The sequence below is a fragment of the Mercenaria mercenaria genome, chromosome 1, assembly GCF_021730395.1.
Source record: "Mercenaria mercenaria strain notata chromosome 1, MADL_Memer_1, whole genome shotgun sequence".
Taxonomy (NCBI): Eukaryota; Metazoa; Mollusca; class Bivalvia; order Venerida; family Veneridae; genus Mercenaria; species Mercenaria mercenaria.
In genome coordinates, this window is record NC_069361.1 from 6,225,308 (window position 1) to 6,253,149 (window position 27,842).

A 27,842-nucleotide genomic window follows, 5' to 3' on the forward strand; every position below is an offset into this window, starting at 1 on the left:
CTGGATGTTAATGCAAGGTTTAAGGCAATGTATTTGTTGACTATGATCGTATGTCTTCAATGCTCGTGTAAAAAATGGTATCTTTATACAAAGGCAACCTCACTTTTGTAAAAGACTTCATCTTCTTTGCAGCAGAACATGAATTGTTTTGACGATCATCGCTCAAATTCAATAAAAGCTCGGGGCAACTGTTAAAGATGCAAATATCAAAAGTAAAAATTTGTATGCATGGTTTGTGAAAATTATGTCTGTCTTCGTTCCAAGCTCAGAACGTGTTGTGTGTGAAAGATGACCGTCTGCCTTCTTTTCAAGCTCAGAACGTGTTGTATGTGAAAGATGACCGCCTTTCTTCATTCCAAGGTATGTGAAAGATGACCGCCAGTCTTCGTTCAGAAGCTCAAAACGTGATATGTGTTAAAGATGACCGCCTGTCTTCGTTCCAACTTCGCTCAGAACGTGTTATGTGTGAAAGATGACCGTCTGCCTTCGTTCCACGCCCAGAACGAGTTGTGTGTGAAAGATGACCGTCTGCCTTCTTTCCACGCTCAGAACGAGTTGTGTGTGAAAGATGACCGTCTGCCTTCGTTCCACGCTCAGAACCAGTTTTGTGTGAAAGATGACCGTCTGCCTTCTTTCCATGCCCAGAACGTGTTGTGTGTGAAAGATGACCGTCTGCCTTCGTTCCACGCCCAGAACGTGTTGTGTGTGAAAGATGACCGTCTGCCTTCGTTCCACGCCCAGAACGTGTTGTGTGTGAAAGATGACCGTCTGCCTTCGTTCCACGCCCAGAACGAGTTGTGTGTGAAAGATGACCGTCTGCCTTCGTTCCACGCTCAGAACGAGTTGTGTGTGAAAGATGACCGTCTGCCTTCGTTCCACGCTCAGAACGAGTTGTGTGTGAAAGATGACCGCCTGCCTTCGTTCAAAGCTCAGAACGTGTTGTGTGTGATAGATGACCGTCTGCCTTCTTTTCAAGCTTAAAACATGTTGTGTGTGAAAGATGACTGCCTTTCTTCATTCCAAGGTGTGTGAAAGATGACCGTCTGTCTTCGTTCCAAGCTCAGGAAAGGTGACTGCCTTTCTTCGTTCCAAGCTCAAAACGTCTTGTGTGTGAAAGATGACCGTCTGTCTTCGTTCCAAGCTCAAAACGTGTTTTGTGTGAAAGATGACCGTCTGTCTTCGTTCCAAGCTCAGAACGTGTAGTGTTTTAAAGATGACCGCCTTTCTTCGTTCTTAGCTCAAAACATGTTGTGTGTGAAAGATGACCGTCTGCCTTCGTTCCACGCTCAGAACGTGTTGTGTGTGAAAGATGACCATCTGTCTTCGTTCCAAGCTCAGAACGTGTTGTGTGTGAAAGATGACCACCTGTCTTCGTTCCAAGCTCAGAACAAGTTGTGTGTGAAAGATGACCGCCTGTCTTCGTTCGAAGCTCAGAACGAGTTGTGTGTGAAAGATGACCGCCTGTCTTCGTTCGAAGTTTAGAACGAGTTGTGTGTAAAAGATGACCGTCTGCCTTCGTTCCAGTCTCAGAACGTGTAGTGTTTTAAAGATGACCGTCTGCCCTCGTTTCAGGCTCAGAATGTGTTGTGTGTGAAAGATGACCGTCTGCCTTCGTTCCACGCCCAGAACATGTTGTGTGTGAAAGATGACCGTCTGCCTTCGTTCCACGCCCAGAACGAGTTGTGTGTGAAAGATGACCGTCTGCCTTCGTTCCACGCTCAGAACGAGTTGTGTGTGAAAGATGACCGTCTGCCTTCGTTACACGCCCAGAATGTGTTGTGTGTGAAAGATGACCGTCTGCCTTCGTTCCACGCTCAGAACTAGTTGTGTGTGAAAGATGACCGCCTGCCTTCGTTCAAAGCTCAGAACGTGTTGTGTGTGATAGATGACCGTCTGCCTTCTTTTCAAGCTTAAAACATGTTGTGTGTGAAAGATGACTGCCTTTCTTCATTCCAAGGTGTGTGAAAGATGACCGTCTGTCTTCGTTCCAAGCTCAGGAAAGGTGACTGCCTTTCTTCGTTCCAAGCTCAAAACGTCTTGTGTGTGAAAGATGACCGTCTGTCTTCGTTCCAAGCTCAAAACGTGTTTTGTGTGAAAGATGACCGTCTGTCTTCGTTCCAAGCTCAGAACGTGTAGTGTTTTAAAGATGACCGCCTTTCTTCGTTCTTAGCTCAAAACATGTTGTGTGTGAAAGATGACCGTCTGCCTTCGTTCCACGCTCAGAACGTGTTGTGTGTGAAAGATGACCGTCTGTCTTCGTTCCAAGCTCAGAACGTGTTGTGTGTGAAAGATGACCGTCTGCCTTCGTTCCAAGCTCAGAACAAGTTGTGTGTGAAAGATGACCGCCTGTCTTCGTTCGAAGCTCAGAACGAGTTGTGTGTGAAAGATGACCGCCTGTCTTCGCTCGAAGTTTAGAACGAGTTGTGTGTAAAAGATGACCGTCTGCCTTCGTTCCAGTCTCAGAACGTGTAGTGTTTTAAAGATGACCGTCTGCCCTCGTTTCAGGCTCAGAATGTGTTGTGTGTGAAAGATGACCGAATGTCTTTGTTCCAAGCTCAGACCGGGATATATGTGAACGATCGAAGCTCAGAACGAGTTGTGTGTGAAAGATGGCCGTCTGCCTTCGTTCCAAGCTCAGAACGTGTTATGTGTTAAAGATGACCGCCTGTTTTCGTTCGAAGCGCAGAACGAGTTGTATGCGAAAGATGACCGTCAGTATTAAACAATTCCGTCTTGGTTTTGTCATTTAAAATACAAATCAAAACAAATACAAATAAAAACGGTCCGAAATGTTCACATATAATCATTGACGACGAGGATAAAGCTTGTTTTTCTGAAGAATTATTGAATAAAATTAATAAATTTAAATCGATGCATATTCATGAATAAATAAATTATGGCTAGCATACCGGAATTTCCAAAGTTTACTGTGATGAATAGTCTGCAGGTGTCAGATGGAACAAATATGTCGCGAACTCAGAGAATTTATTTGTGGGAATGAACATAGACAAAAAAAAAGGACAAAGGCATTGTTGTTACACTACTCTGGAGTTGAGGTATTTGAAATATACGAGACGCTTATCCTTGGAAATACTGACAACAATAATACAGAAACAAAATACGCGCTTCATTATACATACTATCTCATGCCAAAAAAGAATAAAGAATGTGAAAGATATGAGTTTCGAAAATCTAAAACAAAATAAAGGCGAAACAATAGATAGGCGGAACATTGTGAATTCAGTGACAATGACGATGATATTAAAATTCAGATGTTACAAGGATGCGTATCAAAAAAAAAGAAAGAAAAAAGAATTAAGTGCTCAGAAGAAAGAAAAGGAATTGAAAGATATATTGATTTTAGCAAGAAGTATGGAAATGGCGAGAAAACAAGCATACGCAATGTACAAACTTGACAGTCTTCTAGTATACAAATTTAAGAGACATATCTCCCGGCGACGAAAACTAGAAAATCTTGCGGTTCACGGAAAGAAAACCCAAGTGTAATCTAGAAACTGCGGAGGAACTTATCCACATGCGAGAAAATGTCCAGCCCTTTCAACTACTGTCATAAAGGAAAATATTGCATTGCGGTATCACTGTATGTCGGAAACGACTGAATTCAAAAGGATAACTACACGGAATATCCGAAAATAACAATGGCCAGCCTGTCAGTATATGAAGAAAGAATTTAGCCTTAATTAACATTACTCTAGACCTATTAGAAAATTCTAGGCCTACAGTAGATTATTTAATCTCAACAGACATTGTAAGTCTAATACGACTGTTTTTGTCTTAGATATAGCAATGAACCCAATAGTGGTGTAGGCTCTTTAAATAACCCATTCTCATAATTAATGTACTGTATATATAAGTCCTTGATATTACTTATTTTTACTAAGTCTATCCATAGACTACTCGTCGCTGTCTGTCCTCAAGTTCATTCGTAGTTACTACCCTTGTTAATTAACGGAGATTTCCGAAGGATAGGCTCGGGAATTTCCGTCCACACCGGGTTGGTTCAGTTGAAAGAATTTTAACCATAGTTATAGAGTCAGGAAGAAAACTTGCCAGCAGAAGTCTTATATGCTTTAATTTAGAGTAAATTATTGGTTGTTACAAGAGCGCACGCACTCTCACGGAATGAACAATAATGGGTACTGTCGTGTTACCATTCAAAACCTATAAATAAGTTATTAAAGATATATACATAGATAGTTGTAAATATTTATTTGGTACCTAAGTTTAGTTTAAACTAATATATTTTAGCATGATTTTGACGAAAGCTTTGGTCTTCTTTGAACCCTTACCGATCACCCTTCTCTAAAAACAATACGCTCCTGGTTTGGTGTATGAGAGAAGTTGAGGTCGTGACCCAAGTTTTTATCTTGTATCTTATACCATGCTTTGCGCAAGCGAACTCGGCCAGATGAATCACGCGATATGCAAATGTATTGAAATGTGTACACCGGTAAACGAATAAATGAAAACTTGACTTTCAGTTTACAAACACTGTTTTAGCTGTTTTATAAAGAAAGAAATAACAATGGATGACTTCAAAGAAGGTATGAATTATCTAAAAGGATACCAGCACGTTGCTGACTTTCAAAGATTTTGCGGAGTGGAAATTGTTGAAGTTGACGACTTGGATGAAGACAAAGCCAATGTAGCCAACGGACACTGCAATTCTGAAGAAAAAAATGTGGAAAACGGTACACAGAATAATGTGAAGCATAGATCTGTGAAAAGTCACACAAATGGCTTCAAAAACGGAATTACTAATCCAAATGAAAAGGAGTCAAAACTTGCCTATAAAATCAACAACAAGTTTTTATTTTACCTTTTACAGTTTGGGGCCAGTTTAGGAAGTGAGATGTTTTATATAGTGTTTTATCCTTTTATGACGTGGAATGTAGATAGTCGCATGACAAGACAGATATTACTCATATGGTACCCTCTGATGTATTTTGGCCAGTTTTTGAAAGATTGGATCCAGTGGCCGCGACCAGGTCCACCAGCAGTGCGGTTGGAAGGAAATCGATTTGAGATGGAATATGGCATGCCATCAACGCATACTATAGTTGGAACTTGTATACCATTCAGCCTGCTATTCCTTACTTCAAAATATTATGAGGTATAATGTTCGTATATTATGTAACAGCCATAGGAGTCTGAAATTCTATCATTAGGACTCCAGAAGTCTTACCTTTAAAAAAAATCTACTCCCTTAGTATATATAAAATAACATATAGGGGGTATAACTTTTTTAAAGATAGACTTCAGGAGTCGTATTGATAGAATACTTGAGGCTCCCAGTAACCTAAAACCATCAATGTTCACAAAAATTCCTGGAGACTACCGGAAACACTCGCGCGATTTTATCTCCTGTTGCCATTCTGTGTATTTTATACTTCTTTGATATTGCTCACCACTGAATAATTATATATTTATAAATGTTTGGTAGATTTTTCAAAGTGTTTCCACGGTTCTATTTTACATTTTAAACCTTTAAAATATATTTCAGTACTAGCCCTACTCATTCAGCTAACTGAGATGTCTTGCTTCATGATGATATTTTAAGGAACAATGCATTACCTGTGAAGGACTCGCAGCAACACCCACCAATGAAAATTTACCAGGCTGGCATGTCATGCTCTAGCCACAAATGTGCACACTAATTTTCCATTCATGAGAACTAAAATTTGTATCTTGTATCTACTATGTATGTTATAAGAAAAATTTGTTTGGATTCATTTTTGTAGGTACATCAGAGTATAAAGAACTTGCATGTACTTTTGCATTTGTTTCAGTATCCATTTATACTGGGTTTGCTGGCAGCCATCACCTGGGCAGGACTTGTTGCAGCTAGTCGTGTATATCTGGGAATGCATACAGCTTTTGTAAGTATTTTTTGCTATCAATAAGTGCCTTCTTACTGTATCTGTATAATAGAATTGTGCTTTGGTAAATTTCCTTAACAGCTTAAGCAGGTGTTGGAGACATTTTGGGGTATTGCTCATTTCATTATTGCTCACGAACAGGCTCACTTGTACCAAGTCTGCTGCAGGTTTGCGTTCAATGCTTCCAAACAATCTTTTAGATTAGCTTTTATGTCCTGTCACAGCAGTAAATTAGTAGTAAAAATGCCCCTATCTTGGCTCAGTTATATTTTATATTTTCTGGCCCACTGGGACCATTATGTTCATTCATAGTATTTATATGATAGAATTCCACTTAGTTGCATTCTGTGACCTATGTAAATAGTAATCTGTGATAAAATCAAAATAACATATTTGAAACAGTGATTTTGTCTTGAAGAAAGTCATTATTAGCTCACCTGAGCACATTGTGCACAGGGTGAGCTATTGTGCATGAGGTGCTCAGGGGTAGGCTATTGTGATCATGCACTGTCTGTCGGCCATCCATCTACACTTTTCTTCAAAAGTCATTTCCTTTGACACCAGTAAATGGAAGTTGATGAAACTTGGCCTGTGTGTTCCTTGAATGGTCCTGTACCAAAGTTGCTCAAAGAAATTCATTTCATTCAGAATTCTGATTGCCATAGCAACTCATTCAAAGGAAAAACTTTAAAATCTTCTTTAAACTTGCAAGGCCAAGAGCTTAGATATTTGGTTATAGCATTGTGTAGTGGCTCTCTACCAGTTTTGTTCAAACCTTGTCCCTGGAGGTCAAAATTGGCCCCACCCCAGGGTTCACTAGTTTTACATAGACTTGCATATGAAGAACTTTAAAAAGGTTTATGTTCAAATGGTAAAGCTCTGAGATTATTTATTTGGGCTTTAGTCTTGTGTAGTGGTTCTCTACCAAGTTTGTTCACATTGTTCCCCTTTGGGTCAAAATTGGGCCCACCCAGAGGTTCACTTGCTTTAATTAGAATAATTTAGGAAAAAGTTACAAATCTTGTCTCAGACTGCAAGATCCAGAGCTTAGGTATTTGGTATGTAGCATGGTCTAGTGGCCCTCAAACAAGTTTGTTCACATCATGTCCTGCCTTGAGGTTTATTTGTTTTACATAGACTATCATAGGAAAAAATCTTCTTGTCTAAAACTGTAATGCCATGGAGCTTTGATAGTTCTTGTAGTAGTCCTCTTCCAAGTTTGTTCAAATCATGCCCCTGTGGTCAAAATTGGCCCACCCAGTGGAAGTATCTTGTTTTATATAGACTAATATATGAGTAACTTTAAAAATCTTCTTGTCTAAAACTTCCTGAAAGAATATATACATGATTGTGTTGGTATATTGTCACTAGTAGGCACCTGTGGCATTTTCCTTCTCACAAGAAGGATTTCATAATAAATATTACAAAGGATACAATAAATACTTCAGGGTTTCAGAAATCCCATGTCCGGAGCCCGAGGGCTACCAGAAAATTCTATCGGGCTACTAAATTTTTTCAAAGCGTGCCCGCCGGACTACCTTGTAACTCCGTATCGAGTAGCCCGGAAATCAATAATTTAGTCTTCAAATATAATTTTGATAGTTGTCTAAAATCCCCTTATTTATCAAGAGATACACGCCCAAGGCTTTAATTATCTTACCACCTACTGTCACAATCGGCAAACAATTAACCGTTTAATCGTACCCGCAGGCAAATGTTTACAAAAACATGTGCACGAGTGATTTTAGACTGATCCAATAACATCAAAGTCGCTGACTGGTATTGGTTAAAACAATATGCAAACCAGTCTTAACATTACGTCATTTTAGCGCCACCTGCCAAAGTGTACTTTCGGTTTCGCTGACCTCAATATTTACCAAGCGATCAGAAAGAACAGATATTTGATTTTGAGACAGTTTAGTGCTTACACTGATTGTTTATGCTTTTCAGTTTAAATACTTGCCTAACATGCAAAAAAAAATCGACCATGATTTAGCAAAATATCAGAAAGTATACAGAATTTTGGACAAACATAAATTCGGATAAGTGAATACACAGTGCCAAGAAACTGAGAGACGTTATATACGCGGTTCTAGTCCGTTTATTAAACCAGACAGATGTTTAGAATCAGACAGAATCGGCTTTAAATAATTTTGAGATAAATTACATTTCATACAGCTCTAAGTTATGTTCTAAGGAATTTGCAAGTTTATAAAAATTGATTTGCATTCCTTTTTTTACTGCCATGTTGCAAAAACTATCAGGAATACTCCTGATAATATTTCTCAGTTTAAAAACATGTAGTTTTGTCTTTTAAAATGATAAGAAAAGGAGTAATGATAATTACTATTTAAGAGAACAAAATTTATAACAATGTGCGTATGGCTAAAATTAAGAAAACTCTAATAATTTTATCATACCATCCACTGTAGTATAGAAGCACATAGTAAATAAACCGAAATGGCCATTGCCATATAAACTTAAATGTTCGGGCTACCAGATTAAAATTTTGGTAGCCCAATGGGCTACCAATAAATTTGCAGATTTCTGAAACCCTGTACTTACTTATCATCCTTTTAAAGTTGTATTAAGAGTGAATGGTCAAGAGTCTTGATTCAAGACTGGTTTTAATGTTGTGTAAAGCGTCGAATGAGTCATACATGGCAACATCTCTGCACATACAGTAAACTATATTCCAGACAAGTAGCTTGCAGAGTGATTTGTGTAGAAGTACCTTCAGTCAGCCTGAACATATTGCATGGTATTCTAGTAGTCTGGCTACCGACTAGATAATCTTATTTTTTTTTTTAGAAAAAAAATCATTCTGTAAAAAATTCTGACTTCATCAGTCCTGGCTCTGATTATGTTTTGAGAAGACAAGGGACATAATTATACAAAATTTGAATAGCCTCAGGAGTTATCTCCTTTGAACAAAACATACGGTCTGAACACAGACTAGGTATTCTAGCATAGCCTCAGTCAAAAGGCATTTATCTGTGTGATGTTGATGATTCTCTGGCACTACTTTGCATCTCAGATTCTTGAAAAACAATTACCTGTTCAATTTTTGTACTACATTTAGTTTTTTTAGCTCACCTGTCACAAAGTGACAAGGTGAGCTTTTGTGATCGCGCAGCGTCCGTCGTCCGTGCGTGCGTAAACTTTTGCTTGTGACCACTCTAGAGGTCACATTTTTCATGGGATCTTTATGGAAGTTGGTCAGAATGTTCACCTTGATGATATCTAGGTCAAGTTCGAAACTGGGTCAGTAGGTCTAAAAATAGAAAAACCTTGTGACCTCTCTAGAGGCCATATTTTTCACAAGATCTTCATGAAAATTGGTCAGAATGTTCACCTTGATGATATCTAGGTCAAGTTTGAAACTGGGTCACGTGCTGTCAAAAACTAGGTCAGTAGGTCTAAAAATAGAAAAACCTTGTGACCTCTCTAGAGGCCATATTTTTCCCAAGATCTTCATGAAAATTGGTCAGAATGTTCACCTTGATGATATCTAGGTCAAGTTCGAAACTGGGTCACGTGCCATCAAAACCTAGGTCAGTAGATCTAAAGATAGAAAAACCTTGTGACCTCTCTAGAGGCCATATATTTCACAAGATCTTCATGAAAATTGGTCAGAATGTTCACCTTGATGATATCTAGGTCAAGTTTGAAACTGGGTCATGTGCCATCAAAAACTAGGTCAGGAGGTCAAATAAAAGAAAAACCTTGTGACCTTTCTAAAGGCCATATTTTTAACAAGATCTTCATGAAAATTGGTCAGAATGTTCACCTTGATGATATCTAGGTCAGTTTCGAAACTGGGTCATGTGCGGTCAAAAACTAGGTCAGTAGGTCTAAAAATAGAAAAACCTTGTGACCTCTCTAGAGGCCATATTTTTCCCAAGATCTTCATGAAAATTGAGGTCAAGTTTGAAACTGGGTCATGTGCCATCAAAAACTAGGTCAGGAGGTCAAATAAAAGAAAAACCTTGTGACCTTTCTAAAGGCCATATTTTTCACAAGATCTTCATGAAAATTGGTTAGAATGTTCACCTTGATGATATCTAGGTCAAGTTCGAAACTGGGTCACGTGCCATCAAAAACTAGGTCAGTAGGTATAAAAATAGAAAAACCTTGCGACCTCTCTAAAGGCCATATATTTCACAAGATCTTCATGAAAATTGGTCAGACTGTTCACCTTGATGATATCTAGGTCAAGTTCCGAACTGGGTCACGTGCCATCAAAAACTAGGTCAGGAGGTCAAATAATAGAAAAACCTTGTGACCTCTCTAAAGGCCATATTTTTCATGGGATCTGTATGAAAGTTGGTCTGAATGTTCATATTGATGATATCTAGGTCGAGTTCGAAACTGGGTCATGTGCGGTCAAAAACTAGGTCAGTAGGTCTAAAAATAGAAAAACCTTGTGACCTCTCTAGAGGCCATAATTGTGAATGGATCTTCATAAAAATCTGTCAGAATGTTCATTTTGATGATATCTAGGTCAAGTTAGGAAGTGGGTCGCGTGCTTTCAAAAAGTAGGTCAGTAGGTCAAATGATGAAAAAACCTTGTAACCTCTCTAGAGGCCATATTTTTCATGGGATCTGTATGAAAGTTGGTCTGGATGTTTATCTTGATGATATATAGGTCAAGTTTGAAACTGGGTCAACTGCAATCAAAAACTAGGTCAGTAGGTCTTAAAATAGAAAAACCTTGTGACCTCTCTAGAGGCCATACCCTTGAATGGATCTTCATGAAAATTGGTCAGAATGTTCACCTTGATGATATCTAGGTCAGGTTTGAAACTGGGCCACGTGCCTTCAAAAACTAGGTCAGTAGGTCAAATAATAAAAAAAACTTTTGACCTCTATAGAGGCCATACTTTTCATGGGATCTGTATGAAAGTTGTTCTGAATGTTCATCTTAAAGGTCTAAAATTAGAAAGATCTTTTGACCTCTCTAGAGGCCATATTTTTCAATGTATCTTCATGAAAATTGGTCTGAATGTTCACCTTGATGATATCTAGGTCATTTTTTTAACTGGGTCACGTGGGGTCAAGAACTAGGCCAGTAGGTATAAAAACAGAAAAACCTTGTGACCTCTCTAGAGGCCATATTTTTCAATAGATCTTCATGAAAATTAGTGAGAATTTTTACTGTGATGATATCTAGGTTCAAAACAGGGTCATGTACCTTCGAAAACTAGGTCGATAGGTCAAATAATAGAAAAACCTTGTGACCTCTCTAGAGGCCATATTTTTCAATGGATCTTCATGAAAATTGGTCAGAATTTTTATCTTGATGATATCTAGGTCAAGTTCAAAACTGGGTCACATGAGCTCAAAAACTAGGTCACTATGTCAAATAATAGAAAAAACGACGCCATACTCAAAACTTGGTCATATGGGAACAGGTGAGCGATTCAGGACCATCATGGTCCTCTTGTTTAAATATGTGTCATGATTTCATATTCTGGCACACAAGTGAACAACTGTATAGTGTATGCTGTAAATAATTTTCATAATATTAAGGGCGGTCATGTGAGCGAGGACTGTATCTTGGTAGAATGAGACTATTTTAGGCGTGGAATTGTTTAAGTTATTAAGTCAGCAAGTTTTGTTTCATATAGCCTTGAAATAATGCAGACACACCTAGGCCTACTAAGATCATATGATGTGATGTCACAGATCTATATAAAATATTTAATGCAAGCATTGACTGTTGATCAATAAAGGTGTCCTACTGGTCTGTATTCCGTTTATTGATCAATAAGTATACACTGGTATAATTTATCAATACTTGTAATGTCAGTCAAGTACAGTGATGTCAGCCGAAAATTTCATTAAGTTATTATCGCATAGTGAGGCAATTTTGCTTTGATCTTTGCAGCATGTTATACATAGTAACACACATTATTATTACAGAACTGTGCTGATATCTTACAAAACTGTTGCGATATATATCAACACGGAAATCTCTATGGAGTTTCATAAGAAAAAAAGTGTTCCGATATATATCAGCACAGTAAAACTGTTCCGATATATATCGGAACACTTTTTCTGTATTGAGGTCCTATCAAGGGAGTATAATTTTTTCCTTTCAAAGAAAAGATGATTTTAGCTCCAATTTACAGTTCACAGAGAAAGAATTGTCACAAACACCTACATTTATAAAGTAAAAGAATAAATAAACTAGAATATTTCAAAAACTTGATAGTTATTGCCAAATCCAGAAATACATGAAATATATGAAATTCTGAGATTTCTCAAATGTTTCATTTTCTGATTTTTTTTACAAACAAAACAAGTTTTACAATATGTCTGGCCAATGAAATGCAAAGATTTAAAACCAATGCAGAAATTTGTTGGGTACTTTTATCTGGGGAACACATTTTCTAAAACAGAAGTTTTAGTGTTTCAGTCAGCGAGGCGCAGAAAGGGAATCAAAATAGTAAAAATAATAATAAACAAATTTAAATGAAAATAATATATAAATTTTAATGATAAACTATGCGATAAAACAGTTATAATATGTAATGCTCGTGTGTTACCAGGATATATCAGAGCTAGGGGTACATCTCGTTATTTTTCTCTTCACATATCTGTCTCGGCCTACCGGTCTCGACGATATGTGCAGAGAAAAATACCCTCAATGTACCCCTAGCTCTGATATATCCTGGTAACACACTCTCACACATACTATAACTATTACCTATTTTTAAAATCTGTTTCACACAAATAATTAACAAGTAAAGAAACCTGATTTTTTTTTTCAACAATTGGTGGTTATGTAATAAAACAGATACTAGTATAAAGGTATAGATACCATAGATAAAGGTATATTGTATAAAGTTTAAGTAATAAACATAGTTTCCGGTATAAATCCTAACCCTGTTTCATAGTTCATTGGTTTACAATGCATCATTTGGGATGTAATACTTAATTCAATGTTCAGTGTAAAGCTCATATTACCTTCTGTATCATTCATAATACTTCATTCAGTGTTCAATGTATAGCTCGTATTACCTTCTGTCTCGTTTAAGTCTGTCAAAGGTGGTCATTCATATTTAAGCAAAGCTTTAATATGACTTTTTGAACTTTTCATATATTCTGTTTAAGATTTATTTCCCATTACATAGAGTTAGATCCCTGTTAGAAATTTGTGATTTTTATCCATTTCTATAATTTTTAGCTCGACTATTCAAAGAATAAGGGAGCTATCCTACTCACCCCGGCATCGGCATGAGCATTTGCGTCACACAAATGTTAAAGTTTGCATACCACCCCAAATATTTTCAAAGTCCATTGAGATATTGCTTTGATATTTTGCATACTTGTTTACCATCATGACCCCAGTCTGTAAAAAGGAGGAGGCAACTCTATCAAGCATTTTGACTGAATTATGGCCCCTTTTCGACTTAAAATAAATGTTAAAGTTTGCGTACCACCCCAAATATTTTCAAAGTCCATTGAGAAATTGCTTTGATATTTTGCATACTTGTTTACCATTATGACCCCAGTCTGTAAAAAGGAGGAGGCAACTCTATCAAGCATTTTGACTGAATTATGACCCCTTTTCGACTTAGAATATGCTTATTGTAATGTTATAGTTTTACTCATAGCTTATATTATACTATCAAGCACTGAGAATAGTCGAGCGCACTGTCCACTGACAGCTCTTGTTTGCAATTACCCCCCTTTAACATGAAAGTATTTAAAATTTTACATTTACAAATTTGATAGATATCAAGGTATTTCATCAATTTGAACCAGATTTGAAAAGGCAAGTTTTAAAACTCTGTGTAGCTTCTGAATTCATTTATTTCCAATGTATTTTGGTAGGCAAAGGGAGGTTATAATAATAATCCAAATATTAATTTCTAATACCTTTCAGCTATTACGGTATATATAATTATTAAAGCAAATCTTTAAAATACCAGTAACTTCAGCCAGCTAGCAGCCAGGATTAGAAAATCAAATCCATTGAAAATCTGACTTGTATTAAGTGCTAAGTGAACAGAAATAAGTGTAAATTATCAACTGTTGAAGTTTTGAATAATTTCATTACTTGAACAGTATCAGATTCACCACCTTTAAGGTAAAAAAAAATACTATCTTGATTACAGTCTACCTCTCTTTAAGAAACAAATGCCATCATGTAAATGCAATAACACTGGAAACCTTACTACTGCTTGTGAAGTAAAGAATCAATTACATGATCCAAATATTGGTTTAAAAACATAATTGTTGCATTTAAAGGTGGTCAGGCACAACTGAGCAACATTTTATGACAAGTTCCAGTTTTCATATATATTCTGTTAGAGATATACTAGTAGTTAAGGAACAAAAAGACCCATTACAAAGAGTCAGATCCCTACTGGAAATGTAATTTTTATTACTATTTTGTGAAATTTTGTAATTACCTCCCTTTAATATAAAAGTATTTAAAAAATGGACTATTTCTTTAGATTTCAATATAATTTCTACTTTTTATTTGCATTTGATAAATATCGGGATATTTAAACTACATGCAACAAAAAGCAAGTTTTAAAACAGCATGTAGCTTTAGAGTTAATCTATAATCAATGTGGCTTGTTTGCGCAACTGAGGTAGGCAAAGGGAGGTAATAATAATTTTATAAACTTGTTTTTCTTATCAGTTTAGGCATAATATATACAAAATGTACTTGCCAATACACATTTTTGACAAGTTTATTGCAATAGTGCTTATATTCTATCAGTCCTTTGCAAAATGTGTTGATTAGATTTATACTTATGCTCTAATAATCATACCCGTTAACCGGTTCCGAGCAAAACAGTTCGTGGCGGACAAAACAGTTCACCGATATTTTGCCGGTGTCTGCATTGGGGTCAGTATTCTCTATCCAAGTATCGGTTGGTGCAAAATATGTTTAAAGATTTTTATTTCTGTAAAAAGTAGCATAAACGAAGAACATGTCATGACTCATGTGCTTCCTGTTTAAAACTTACCTATATTTAGTAAGTTATGACGAGTTAAAAGTGTGATTTTGTTGAAAAAATGTGAAAACGAAAGTTTATCGCGGTATATTTAATTCACTTTTCAACTTCGGTCTATGGTATTAACGTCAACCTTTATAATAATGTTTGCCCTGAATATTGTCCAATTTTTAAGCGACAAAACGCAATATTCAACGAGTTATAGACATTCAAACATGACATGGTCGAAAAAAAGTGTGGCGGCATTGCACAGCTTTAATAAGGTTATTTGTGTGGTGAGCAAGAGCAGTCCTGTGTCTTTTTTACTTCACTTTAATAAATTGTCTAAATAGTGATGTCCAGCTCGTAAGTCTTGAAAAATAACGTTTGTAATCAGACAACAGCAATTTACACTAATTTTTATTAACAAACAGATGTAAATCAAAGCATATATTAGTCATACAACCATCTAACAATGTAATATATCATCAACACTTCTTCATACATTTTTAAATTATGTTTACAGTAGTACGGTAGTTTGATGTGATGCCTTCCCATTTATGAACGTTCCACTTACTTTATTATATCATTTGTGATATTTCTTTCAGGATCACAATGCATATGTACCTGTGCTACTACTGCAATACAACAGCTGACGTTTATATAGGCACTTAATTCAGCACCTCTGTAATAGCCATAGGTTTGACACATTCAAGTACAAACAAATTGAGCTTGACTGTCGTACAGGAAAAACCAGATATCGAACAAAAATATTTGAATGTATTAAACCTGTGTCACATATATTATCCGTTGATGAAAACAATCAGTTACACATATCTCTTCTTGAAGAAAACAACACTGAAAATTCTTTTTTATCTGAAGTAGCAGAAGACAATCTTTAACTAAACGTCAACGAAAACAAGGAATTAGGAAACACTTCAACATTCAAATTAGAATCCTCTCCCTGTTTTTCAGAAGAAACAGGCCCACCTGAAGTAAATTTAACTGATATTTATGATAATATACCTGAGGTAATAGAAACATTACATGTAATGGTCAGTTAGAATTATATAAAAAAAATGGCTAGTACTAGTCGCTAGTAAACAGTTCCCAATGGAAAACACATGTTATTTGTTGTTCCTCGATTTTGTAGAATGACCTTCGAAATCCTCTTCATCCCGGATGAGATATATGCACGAATGTTTTAAAAAAATTTGGAAAGTTGGTTACAAACTGTTCCATGGGAAATTGTTGCGTTTCATGGCTGGTCCCCGAAATACAGGTCAAGTTGTAAGTTGGCAGCAAGTTCTTGGTGATTGTTCTACACAAAACTCAAGTATAAACTTTGCAGTGCCTTCTAAACCAATCAAAGCCCAGGACGCATTGGAACCAATACTACTAGGTGTTTTTGTAGACACTATGAAGATGTTTGCAAACTATGTAGGGGAAAACCCTATCAAAACCGGCATAGACGGAAAGAAAATTGCAAGGGGTAAAGGCAAAACAATGGGAGATATAGATTGCTGGTGGTTTGAGCCTGATCAAACACTGACTGACAGAAAAGCCTGATTAAAATCCAAAAGTATGTTCTTTTTACAAAATACATGTGCTGGTTTAATAGTGCCAACTTTGGACTGGTGATGTGTATAATCATTTTACGCGTATTTTACATCACTATATGCATACAAATTGCATCATGTCATCCCCGCTGTATTTTCTGAACATTGCTGTGCTAGTACCACTTGTTTTTGTCAGATTACAACGAGTAACAAACTTGATATCACTATTTAGACCATTTATTAAAGTAAAATAAAAAAAAAGACACAGGACTGCTCTTGCTCACCACACAAATAATTTTGAGCTGTGCAATGCCGCCACACTTCTTTTCGACCATGTCATGTTTGAATGTCTATGACTCGATGAATATTGCATTTTGTCGCTTAAAAATTGGACAATACTCAGGGCAAACATTATTATAAAGGTTGATGTAAATACAATAGACCCAAGTTGAAAAGTGAATTAAAGATACCGTGATAAACTTTCGTTTTCACATTTTTTCAACAAAATCACACTTTTAACTCGTCATAACTTACTAAATATAGGTTAGTTTTAAACGGGAAGCATATGGCATGTTCTTCGTTTATGCTACTTTTTACAGAAATAAAAATCTTTAACATATTTTGCACCAGCTGATTCTTGGATGGAGAATAGTTACCCCAATGCAGATACCGGCAAAAATATAGGTGAACTGTTTTGTCCGCCACGAACTGTTTAGCTCGGAACCGGTTAACAGGTGTGATAATGCTTTGAGTTTCTTGGTTGGGCAACCGGGATAGGAAAATCAAATTTTAAAAATGCTTCCATTGAAAATCCAACTTATATAAAGAACTCAGTGAACTCAAATAAATGTAAATGGTAGGTTGTTGAAGTTTTGAACAAATCCATTAGTAGACTAGAATCTGATTAATCACCTTAAAGTGAAAATGTAGGTTGAAAGTACAAACTCATGAGATCTACATGTGCAGTGCAATTATGAAATATGGGTCAGACAAGTGGGTAATGGATACAGTATAAATGACAACATCATACGATATTATCATGTCAAGAGAGCATGATAAAATGTGAAGTGTACCACTTCAGTGACAGCTGTAAGCGGACACAATCACATTAAAGATTATATTCTATTTCTTACATTATTAAATGATTAAATGTTACAGTTCAGTGTGTACTTTCAATGTAGATAAATACTGTTATTTTCACATTTATTTATGAAAGATTAATTTTCTATTAATTTGTCATAGAATGAATATAGAAAATAGTGTTAATAGGCCTACATTCAAATTAATAAATTAATTATAAATAATTGAAACAGTGATGACGTTTAACTATACTGTAGTAGCCTTAATTTAGTAATTATATAAATCATTAGATCAGGAGGCAGATTTTATCAACAGAATTACACAAAACCCATCTTACCAGTTTTTCATCAAAATTTACCTTAGTCTGACCAGTTAAGGTAATTTTGCACATTTGATAAACCAGAAGTAATGGCATAATGTCATAAAAATTATTTGGATAACATAGAATAAATCCTGGACTCTGAATATGGAAATGAAAAACATTTTATAAAATATTAGCAACTCCTGAGTAAATTTTATTAAAACAGCAATGTTACTATCTTTTTAAAGACAAAATATGCTATTGAAAAGCTTCACAGGTTAAATAAGTCCAAATAATGTCTTAAAATCAGCTTGAAATGTGCAGATCTCTTTAATAATAGGCAAATATCTCAAAAGCAAGCACACAGACATACACATTTTGTTTCATCATTTTGTAGATCATATGTTTATTTACAACTATGAGAAGTTCCATTGAAATCTACATTAAAGGAAAATAAAATCAGAGTTTAATCAAATTTTACATTGACAAACTTGACAAAATAAATATGAAGAAAAATATGGAAAAATTTGAAAAAGATTTATCTAGAAGGTAGCCAGACATTTCTGTTAAAGACAGGTATTTTTCAGGTTTGTTTGAGTGGCTTTGATTTGTTGTCTTATAAATAATGCTGGCAATTGTTGCTAGACAAAAAACTTTTTTACTTTTTTTTGTTCAAACCATCTGCTTCAAATATGATTAACAGTTTTGTGGACTTTATGTCATCAAGATGTTCTCTTGTATATATTACAGGACTGTATAGCGGGGATAAGCCTGACAGCTATAGCACTGCCGTGGATGTTGAGTGTGGTAGAGTATGTGGAATACTATCAGGTTACCAGTCCATATGCACCATTTGTGTCATTTCTGATACCACTTCTAGCTTGTATATACTACCCCAAACCCAAAGTTTGGAGCATTACTCGTGGTGATACGTCTAACATTGTCTCCATAGGAGCGTGCTGTATTTTTTCAACATGGTTAAACTACCATCTTGGTTGGATGAAGGAGACACCTAAGCCAACAGTTCTACAGCCGCTACCCTCTATAACGGCAGAGTGGGTGACCTACAGTCTCATCAGAACCGTATTGGGAGTTGTAGCACTTGCAGTGTCCAGGATCATCACGAAAAAGATTTTTTTGAAACTAGTGTGCTTTTGCGCTGGTGTGGACACAAAAGACATTACAAAGCAACGAGAACTTGGTCTAGAGGTGCCAGTTCGTTGGCTCACTATAGGAGGGTTAGCTGTCTCAACAGTTTTTACAGCCCCTATATGCTTTAGTTATTTAGGTATCAACAGAGAAAATTACTACAGCGAAGTTGGTCTATAGGAAGATCACTTTTAGACCAAACATGGATGTTGCAATATTTCTGTATTTAAGGTTGAATTGATGATGTAAACATTTGCATGTCATGCGCAAAGTGTTTTTGACATTTGTTTTGCAAACCATTAGATTTTGTCAATCCAATTTCCTGAGAAAATACAGCCCGGGGGTGGGGGGGGGGGGCTTAAAGGTTAATACATTTGCAAGAGGTTTATAATTATATTCTGCCAGAGGCTTGTAGGTTTAAATAACGCAAGAGGTTTATAGGTTAATGTAATGCTGGATGCAATAGAAAACTTATTCTGACATCTGTTACCAAAATTTGAACCATTTTTAGTGAAATTGTGGCATATTTTGTTTTTGTATCGCATACACGTTGCTTTTCTAATTTCTCAAATGACTTTGAAAAGAAGTAAGGTGTATGAAATCTAGTGAACTTGCATTTAGCTGCTATAAATATTGTTTATCCACAGAAAATTTGTATCATTTTCACCATTTTGTACAATTCACCACATATATGTAGTTTTTATCACTGTTTACATGTTGTTAGGCATATTGTTGTAGTACAGAATTGTGTATTGTGATATTTGTTTTTTATTGCCTGCCCTTTACAGTTGCAGTATTTTTACTTTCCAACAAGGTGTGTAGGGACTATCCAGGTACCCGCATGTACCTGATATAATGTCTGGAGGGACATATGTGGTCTTTCTCCACCATTCAAACTTAAAAGGTGCAATGTGATATAAGATATGTTGGTATATCATTGAAGCCTCTTTTGACAGTTTATTTATTCAAGAAATATTAATTCAGTATAGTAAAATAGATGCATTTATTTAAGGAAATGAAGTTTATTAAATCATATGCAAAAAAATAATGGCCATGGGGATTTTTATCAAAACTCAAAATTTTATTACAATTTTGTTTTATGCTAGCTCCTTTCATACTTGTTTTTATCAAGGTACCAAAACATGAAAAAATTTAAAACAAATTAATTCTTGCAAATGTTCCATCTGATCATTAAAAAAATACTAAAATCCTAGTTGACCAGTTGTTTAATATAGGTCATTGTTTGCAAAGACACATTATTGTTGAGTGAATCATCATTCATCAAGTGTGTTTAATTCTATAATTTAAAGTTTATATTTCTTAAGATGAGATTAAAGTTATAGAAATGTTTTAATCCTGCTATGCTTTTATTGTTATTTTGAATTATAAATCATAACGTTATTGAACTTGTTATGTAAACACATGAGATGTAAGAATGGTAGCACTGTGCACAAGGAGAGTCTATCTGTATTTTAATTGGGGCATTTATTGACTAAATATTGACTGGTTAGTATTAAAATCATTACTATTTACTCCTGTTAACGTTTGTGTATATCCCTGAAAGTATGTGCAGAATATAAATGTATTAATTTCATGGACCTGGCCAAGTTGTCAAGATAATTATGGTAGGTTGTGTAACTTAATTGCATACACTATAGGAAGTCTGTATTTTACAGTTTAGAAATGTAAACAAGTTAGTATACTAAGAAAGGAAGTGGTAATACAAGAACCCAGAAGTAGAACAAAAGTTTAGCTACCTGATAGTGGTGGACTCATTGTGAACTTACATTCCTATAATCTTTCTTACAGTAGTTTTTGAACAAACAAAAATGGATATTTAATCCAAAAGCTTGTTTGTTAGGGGAGGATAGCGGCGGGGAACCTTTCAGTCAGACAAAACTGTTGTCTGTAACAGTATATATTTCAGACATTTTCCTTCGGAAATTTTTTCATATAGCCTTGATTTGGATTTGTTCAGAAGCATGTTTTTTAATTAAAATCTGTGAAAACATTAATATACATGCAGACTAATGCATTAATCCACTAATGTTGATCCCCTCTGACAACTAAAATTTCTATTCATTGTACCTGTAACATTAAAATCAGTGAATTCATATTTCCACAAAGTTAAAACAAGGAAAATTTGTGTACAAGTAGATCTATATGACAAAATCTTTTTTTTTTTTTTTTAACGAAGTACATTTTGTCATTGTGTTTTAAGGACTGCTGTAATTTATTACTCATGTAGGTCTTTATAAGGAAATTTAAAAGGGAAGTTAATTACTAGATTTAACAAGTTTTAGAGTGACTGTTTTATTGTACTACTAAGTATTGAAGTCCAAAGAGCATTTATAAAGTGATGACATAATTATGTTATCACTTGTTAACAATACCTAGTCATTGCGATATAGATTAAGTTATGGGTACTAAAGTACTAAAGTTTCTGTATTTTTGCGTCACTTGCAGTGTAAACAAGGTATTGGGTGTATCTATGTGACAGTAGGGCAACTCTATAATGAAGATATTTGTTTGATTCAATATAACTTTATTTTTGAGAAGTAAAGTAAATGGAAGATCTTTTTATGCCCCCGGCATCTACTGATGTGGGAGGCATATAGTGATTGTCCTGTCCATCCTTCCGTTCATTCGTTCGTTCGTCCGTACGAGGTTAACCAAATGGGACCGTTTCGTCTAGCATCAATACCCCTTACTAGAATGACTTGATACTAATGCAGATGTAACCTGTGACCATTCCTCATCTTCAGACTTCACCTGACCTCAGTTTGACCTTGACCTTGACCTCATTTTGGACTTAGGTTGCTTTATATGGGCCATCTCTTGGTTAACCAAATGGGACCGTTTTGTCTAGCATCAATACCGCTTACAAGAATGAATTGATACTAATACAGATGTAACCTGTGACCATTCCTCATCTTCAAACATCACCTGACCTCAGTTTGACCTTGACCTTGACCTCATTTTGGACTTAAGTTGCTTTATATGGGCCATCTCTTGGTTAACCAAATGGGACCATTTCATCTGGCATCGATACCGCTTACAAGAATGAATTGATACTAAAACAGATGTTACCTGTGACCATTCCTCATCTTCAAACATCACCTGACCTCAGTTTGACCTTGACCTCGTTTTGGACTTAGGTTGCTTTGTATCGACAAGGATGCCACCGGGAGCATCAAGCGTTTATTGAACGCAGCTCCTTGTTTAATTCATGTGTCTAGGGACATATCCTGGCAGAAAAAAACACAACATAGTGCCTTAGCTATGCCACTGGTGTGTAACATTAAACTGTAAATAAAGTAAAAACAGTAGGACTCTCTCTCCAGTACCATTGTAAAGAACTGTCCAAGTAGATTTTTATTTTTTTTTCAGGATAACTTACTTAATTTGAAAAAATTAGCTTTAAAATTCACATACCGGTACTTTATATTTTCTGTTCTGTGGAATTTAAAAAGTACATGTCTACATACAGTGATCAGCATGTTCAATAATGCTGATGGAATATTTTTATCATGCTATGAGTTGACCTGCTAATGAGTTGACCCATTATTGATTTGATCTGCATTGCAAGTTGTTGAGTGTATGAACATATTTACCACTTAATTGTTAAGTGGTATCTAAATATAGACAACTGTAGTACGCCCAGGGCAGACACTCACCTTGTACTTGTTAATCTCAAAGCACTACTGTCTCGCTCGTCTTACCTCGTATTTTGATGCTGGACATCAGTATTTGTAAATACACAACTAAAACTAATTTTATTTACAATGTATGGATGAAAATTTTGATTCTTTATGTTCAAGTTTTGATATGAAATGTTTATTAGACATCAGCGCATAATGAAAAATGTGAATAACTTAAGAATGGCAAATATTAAACTTTACCCTGCTAAATTTCTAAAATGGACTGGTCCATCATTCAGTTTGGACAGTACTATTTATTATTCAAAGGGATGTTCATTAAAAATTTACTGACTGAATAGCGAACAGTGCAGACCATGATCAGCCTGATTGGACGTGCAGGCTGATCTTGGTCTGCACTGGTTGGAAAGGCAGAATCGCTTGCTGCCAGCAGGCTAAATGTTGAGCAGCTTTAACCCAGGACCTGTATTTGTCAGCGTTTTAAGTGTAAAAATTAGACTTAAGAACAGGAGATATTCAGTTTGTTTTATCTTTGTTTATACTATAACTAAAGAGATGAAATTTTGTAGCTCCATAGCTACTGGTTGAATATTCATGCAAAGTTTCATTACTTGTCATACTAATTTAACAATGACAGAGCAGACAGAAAATGTAGTATATTAATATCTAAGTTTTAGACTTAAAATGTTGATGGATATGGGCTCAGGACTGGACTGGAAATGGACTTTGTTTTAATAAATTTGAATCTTGTTTTCTGTACTTTACAGGGAAGTTTTTTTAGAAATTCATTTTTCCGTGTGTTTATATAAAAGGCTAGATTTACTTGGCACAAGATTTGAGAAACTTACATTTTTCAAAAAAACATTGTAAACAAGTTGCTGTAAAGCCTTTGTAATGTAAATAGAAATTTGACACAAAGACGGAGATTTTGAACAAAGGATCTTTGGAGATGAATTCTTGGAACATGGTTATAGAATTTTGCCAGTATTTAATTGTTTTTCTCAGTTACAATGTGCATAACCTCAATTTTTTGTTTGCTTAATTCTTTTTACTAATCTGTCTTCTGTTTGTTATATGTTGCTTTGTGGCTTTATTAAAGGTGTATTAGATAGGAAAGCTTAACTTTTTACTTGGTGTTGAATATATCAGAATGAATCACTTAAAACTTTTCCTTTTCATAAAAATATGACAAAGACTGTCTGTAAAAACATTGCTTCAGGTTTGGATCAACTTAATTCATGCAAGATCTTACCATAAGAGACCTGTAGATTCTGTTAGGCATAAAAAAAAATTTTTGTTTCCGGTATCCCGACCTACCCTAAATTTTTGGCCCTACCCTAAATGTTTTTATGACCTTGGAGAATTTTTTTTTCAACTTTTTAACAAGATTTATGCTTTAAACATGGCCAGTGATGTTAGAAATCAACTTACTGATGCTCTAAAGGCATAACCCCCTTATTTGTATTCATTTTTTGACACAAAAATAATTTCTGAAAAGTCTCCCTTAAAAAAAAAAAAAATTCCGACCTACCTACCCTAATTTTTTTGAGCATGTTACCGGAAACAAAGAATTTTTTTTTAGGCCTTATTAGAAACATCTTTTCATTGTAATTTTTTATGCCCCCGAAGGGAGGCATATAGTTTTTGAACCGTCTGTCTGTCTGTCCGCAATTTTCGTGTCCGGTCCATATCTTTGTCATCGATGGATGGATTTTCAAATAACTTGGCATGAATGTGTACCAATGTAAGACGACGTGCAGTGCGCAAGACCCAGGTCTGTAGCTCAAAGGTCAAGGTCACACTTAGACGTTAAAGGATAGTGCATAGATGGGCGTGTCCGGTCCATATCTTTGTCATCGATGGATGGATTTTCAAATAACTTGGCATGAATGTGTACCACAGTAAGACGACGTGCAGTGCGCAAGACCCAGGTCCGTAGCTCAAAGGTCAAGGTCACACATAGACGTTAAAGGATAGTGCATTGATGGGCGTGTCCGGTCCATATCTTTGTCATCGATGGATGGATTTTCAAATAGATTGGCATGAATGTGTACCACAGTAAGACGACGTGCAGTGCGCAAGACCCAGGTCCGTAGCTCAAAGGTCAAGGTCACACTTAGACGTTAAAGGATAGTGCATTGATGGGCGTGTCCGGTCCATATCTTTGTCATCGATGGATGGATTTTCAAATAACTTGGCATGAATGTGTACCACAGTAAGACGACATGTCACACGCAAGACCCAGGTCCGTAGCTCAAAGGTCAAGGTCACACTTAGACGTTAAAGATCATTTTTCATGATAGTGCATTGATGGGCATGTCCGGTCCATATCTTTGTCATTCATGCATGGATTTTAAAATAACAATGCATGAATGTGTGACACAGTAAGACGATGTGTCGAGCGCAAGACCCAGCTCCGTAGGTCAAAGGTCCTAAACTCTAACATCGGCCATAACTATTCATTCAAAGTGCCATCGGGGGCATGTGTCATCCCACGGAGACAGCTCTTGTTTTTTTCTAGTGCATATTGTAAATAAAGCTTTTGACTTGTGCTGTGTAAGATTTTTTTTTTTTTTTTTTTTTTTGTATGGTGGATCCATCTTTTGTATTGTACTTTTGATCTTTTATATTTTGTTTTGGTAATCCAGCATTTATCGTAGTATATGTATGTCCTGTGGAAAGATCCAGTGGGAGACAAAGCACATATTGACAAACTTTGCTTTTTTAGATCAGATATGGTTTGTGAAAGAAAGTTTTTGATGAAAGAATGGATGAGTGTTCAAAGTTAACTTAGTTGTTCTAATTTAAGTATGTATATCAACATTTTCCAGTTTTGTTGTCAGTTATTTTTCTAAAAGGTTATAATTAAGGTGGCAGCCTAGCTTTGAAAAGGGGTCACATTTTTCAAATAATTCAACACGCACTATTTCATAACATCTGAAAAGTATTTTTTTTGAAACTATAGTTTGAAGTCAACTCTTTTGAAGCTACTTCAAATATCCTAAAAGTTCCTAATACAGGTCCCAGGTCAAGAAATAATCTGTCAGAATGAACAAAACTGTATGTAAAGTGGTTACCAGTTAACACAATTATGATTGTCCAATGATGAGACATTCCCAGCCTTAATTTATGTGTCAAAATTATTTGTCAAACTATTGACCATCTTACAACATTTGTTCTTGATGGCATGGCATTTAATTAAATAAGTTTTTGATAAAAATTGGTAACCCTTATCAATGCTTACAAGCTACCTTATTAAATTCTCTTCTTATGATGTGAGAGGACATTAGCAAGTGGGCTTTTGTGCATGGTCACTTGTGGAGTTTAGCTATTCACAAGTTTGGCAGTATTACCTTGTGTTATACAAGACTGTGAAAAGCTTTGGACAATCTCTATATCGGTATAAGGTATTAGCATGTATTTATATTTCACCTGGTAATATTTGTGAGTGTTATGTCATCGACCAGTTTATCATAGACAGTTTTTCGTATATTATTATGAAAGAGCATGCTGTTCTAGACATCAACAACATTCTTATCCAAAATCAATACTCAAAATGCTTTGTAGGAGAGGAGTTTAATATAAACAATTATAAGTTCTTATGTACTATTTTGTTATATAATTTCTTATTAAACTGGGTTGTACATATTGTATTGTGTTTTTGTGTATCTCAGTTTTATAGACTAGAATACATTGTATATTTGAGGCTTTGACTAGGTTTTGACAGAATAATACTTACTAGAGTCAAGAAGTACATGTCTCTAGCTGATTAAAGATCTGCTTCAGTGTGTTATTGTCTTACGTTGAATGGTAAAAATGGTGATAGTTTGTACTCTCCCTCTCCAACCTCAGTACCCACTCTAACTAATTAGTACATGTACAGTGTGACAAATAGAAAATATTGAAAGTGTTTATTCCATTGAAAGTATGTTGTAAAATCTTGAAAGTATTCTTACAAATGAGCTTGTGCTGACTTTTGTTTTGCCTATGTCATGTAATTCATTTTTAGATGTATTAGTTACGAAGTGGCAGGGACTACTTCTTCCAGGAAAAATTTGTACATGATGGAAAATTAGTAGTCTTTGTTTATGGCAAAATACATGTGACAGTTAGTGTGTAGAAATGTTGTTAGTTCCAGCTTATGTTGCAGTTTGTATTATGCAATAAAGGCATATTTAAGATACTATAACAGTTTTTTCTTTCTGTTTGTACCATGTGAATGTAGATCTATTGTTGGTTGCTAATATGTCTTGCACATGATGAGGGATGAGGGAGGCAAAAGTCATTTGACTGCGCTCAAAATTTAGTTAAAAATCAAGCCTGCTAAATTTCTTGGTTTCATGTTTGCTAATTACTGTCAGTGGATTTTTAGTAAGTTTAGAGCTTGTAAAGCCATTACAGGGGATTTGGTACAAAATTAAGTTTCACCTAAAGGGCAAAGTGTATGAAATATAGCTTTTCCTCCACACAGTGTGGTGGTTAAAGTGTTGGCAGTTCCAGATTGAGGTTGTAGTAGGAGCTTGGCTAAGGTCATGACCATGCTGTCTCATACGACACTGGAACAGGTTAATTCAGGAAGTAGACTCGAAATGATTCTGATAAGCTTCAAGCTTCCATCATAATCTGTCTTAAACAAATTAGTTAAAACAAATGAGTGTAATTAATGAGCATTGGATATAACATTTTGAGTTCATTTCAATATAACATGCTCTTATGCTTGCTCATTATCATTTCTGTGTACAGTAGTGTTACTAAATTGAAATAGTATTAGAGTTTTCTCAATACACGCCATAATGCCTTCTTAAAAAACAGTGGAGATAAAAACATGTTCCTCTCCAAACCTGAATTGGACAAAAAGGTTTTCCTTTTTATATGAATATAAAAAATATTGTAGTCTGTATGCTCGGAAATCAGTAAATTTTATCAGCATGAAGTTCATGGTTCTTGCCTAAAAGGTATATTCTTGGGAATATGAATTTTTAGAATTCTTTTAAAGATAAAATGGATAGAAATTTTTGTGCTCTCCTCCTCGCCCTAATTCATTTTGTACGGGGTGCCTGAGGGCTTACCTTGGATTTTTCCTTGTTTGTTCGTCTGTCTGTCAGGATGTCTGTCCCTCTGAACTAATGTTGTGCATATCTCAAAAAGTATTTGATCTAGAGTCATTAAATATCAAAAGATTGATCTTCAGCATTGTGAGCTTGTGCATGTCTGGTTCTGTTTGTGCATGTCTGGTT

The 27,842-nt window shown here is 35.5% G+C and overlaps 2 protein-coding genes across 2 annotated transcripts; both read left to right on the forward strand.

Moving 5' to 3' along the window:
• The first annotated feature begins 420 nt into the window (after positions 1–420).
• Positions 421–981, forward strand: LOC123524635 (uncharacterized). Its single transcript, XM_045302967.2, has one exon. It carries the CDS (start codon positions 421–423, stop codon positions 979–981), a length of 561 nt encoding a protein of 186 aa, XP_045158902.2.
• On the forward strand, positions 784–26,256 carry LOC123545083 (sphingosine-1-phosphate phosphatase 2-like). The gene is made up of 3 exons (XM_045331361.2): positions 784–5,134; positions 5,811–5,900; positions 18,548–26,256. The coding sequence occupies exons 1-3, from the start codon at positions 4,547–4,549 to the stop codon at positions 19,124–19,126; spliced, it is 1,257 nt and encodes a 418-aa protein (XP_045187296.2). The 5' UTR covers positions 784–4,546; the 3' UTR covers positions 19,127–26,256.
• The last annotated feature ends 1,586 nt before the right edge of the window (positions 26,257–27,842 follow it).

Bases quoted from the DNA above. Each gene is read 5' to 3' on its own strand.
- LOC123545083 (XM_045331361.2), top strand. From the start codon at position 4,547: ATGGATGACTTCAAAGAAGGTATGAATTATCTAAAAGGATACCAGCAC. The intron at 5,135-5,810 runs GTATAATGTTCG...CATTTGTTTCAG, and splicing joins TTACTTCAAAATATTATGAG to TATCCATTTATACTGGGTTT. The intron at 5,901-18,547 runs GTAAGTATTTTT...TATATATTACAG, and splicing joins TGGGAATGCATACAGCTTTT to GACTGTATAGCGGGGATAAG.
- LOC123524635 (XM_045302967.2), top strand. From the start codon at position 421: ATGACCGCCTGTCTTCGTTCCAACTTCGCTCAGAACGTGTTATGTGTG.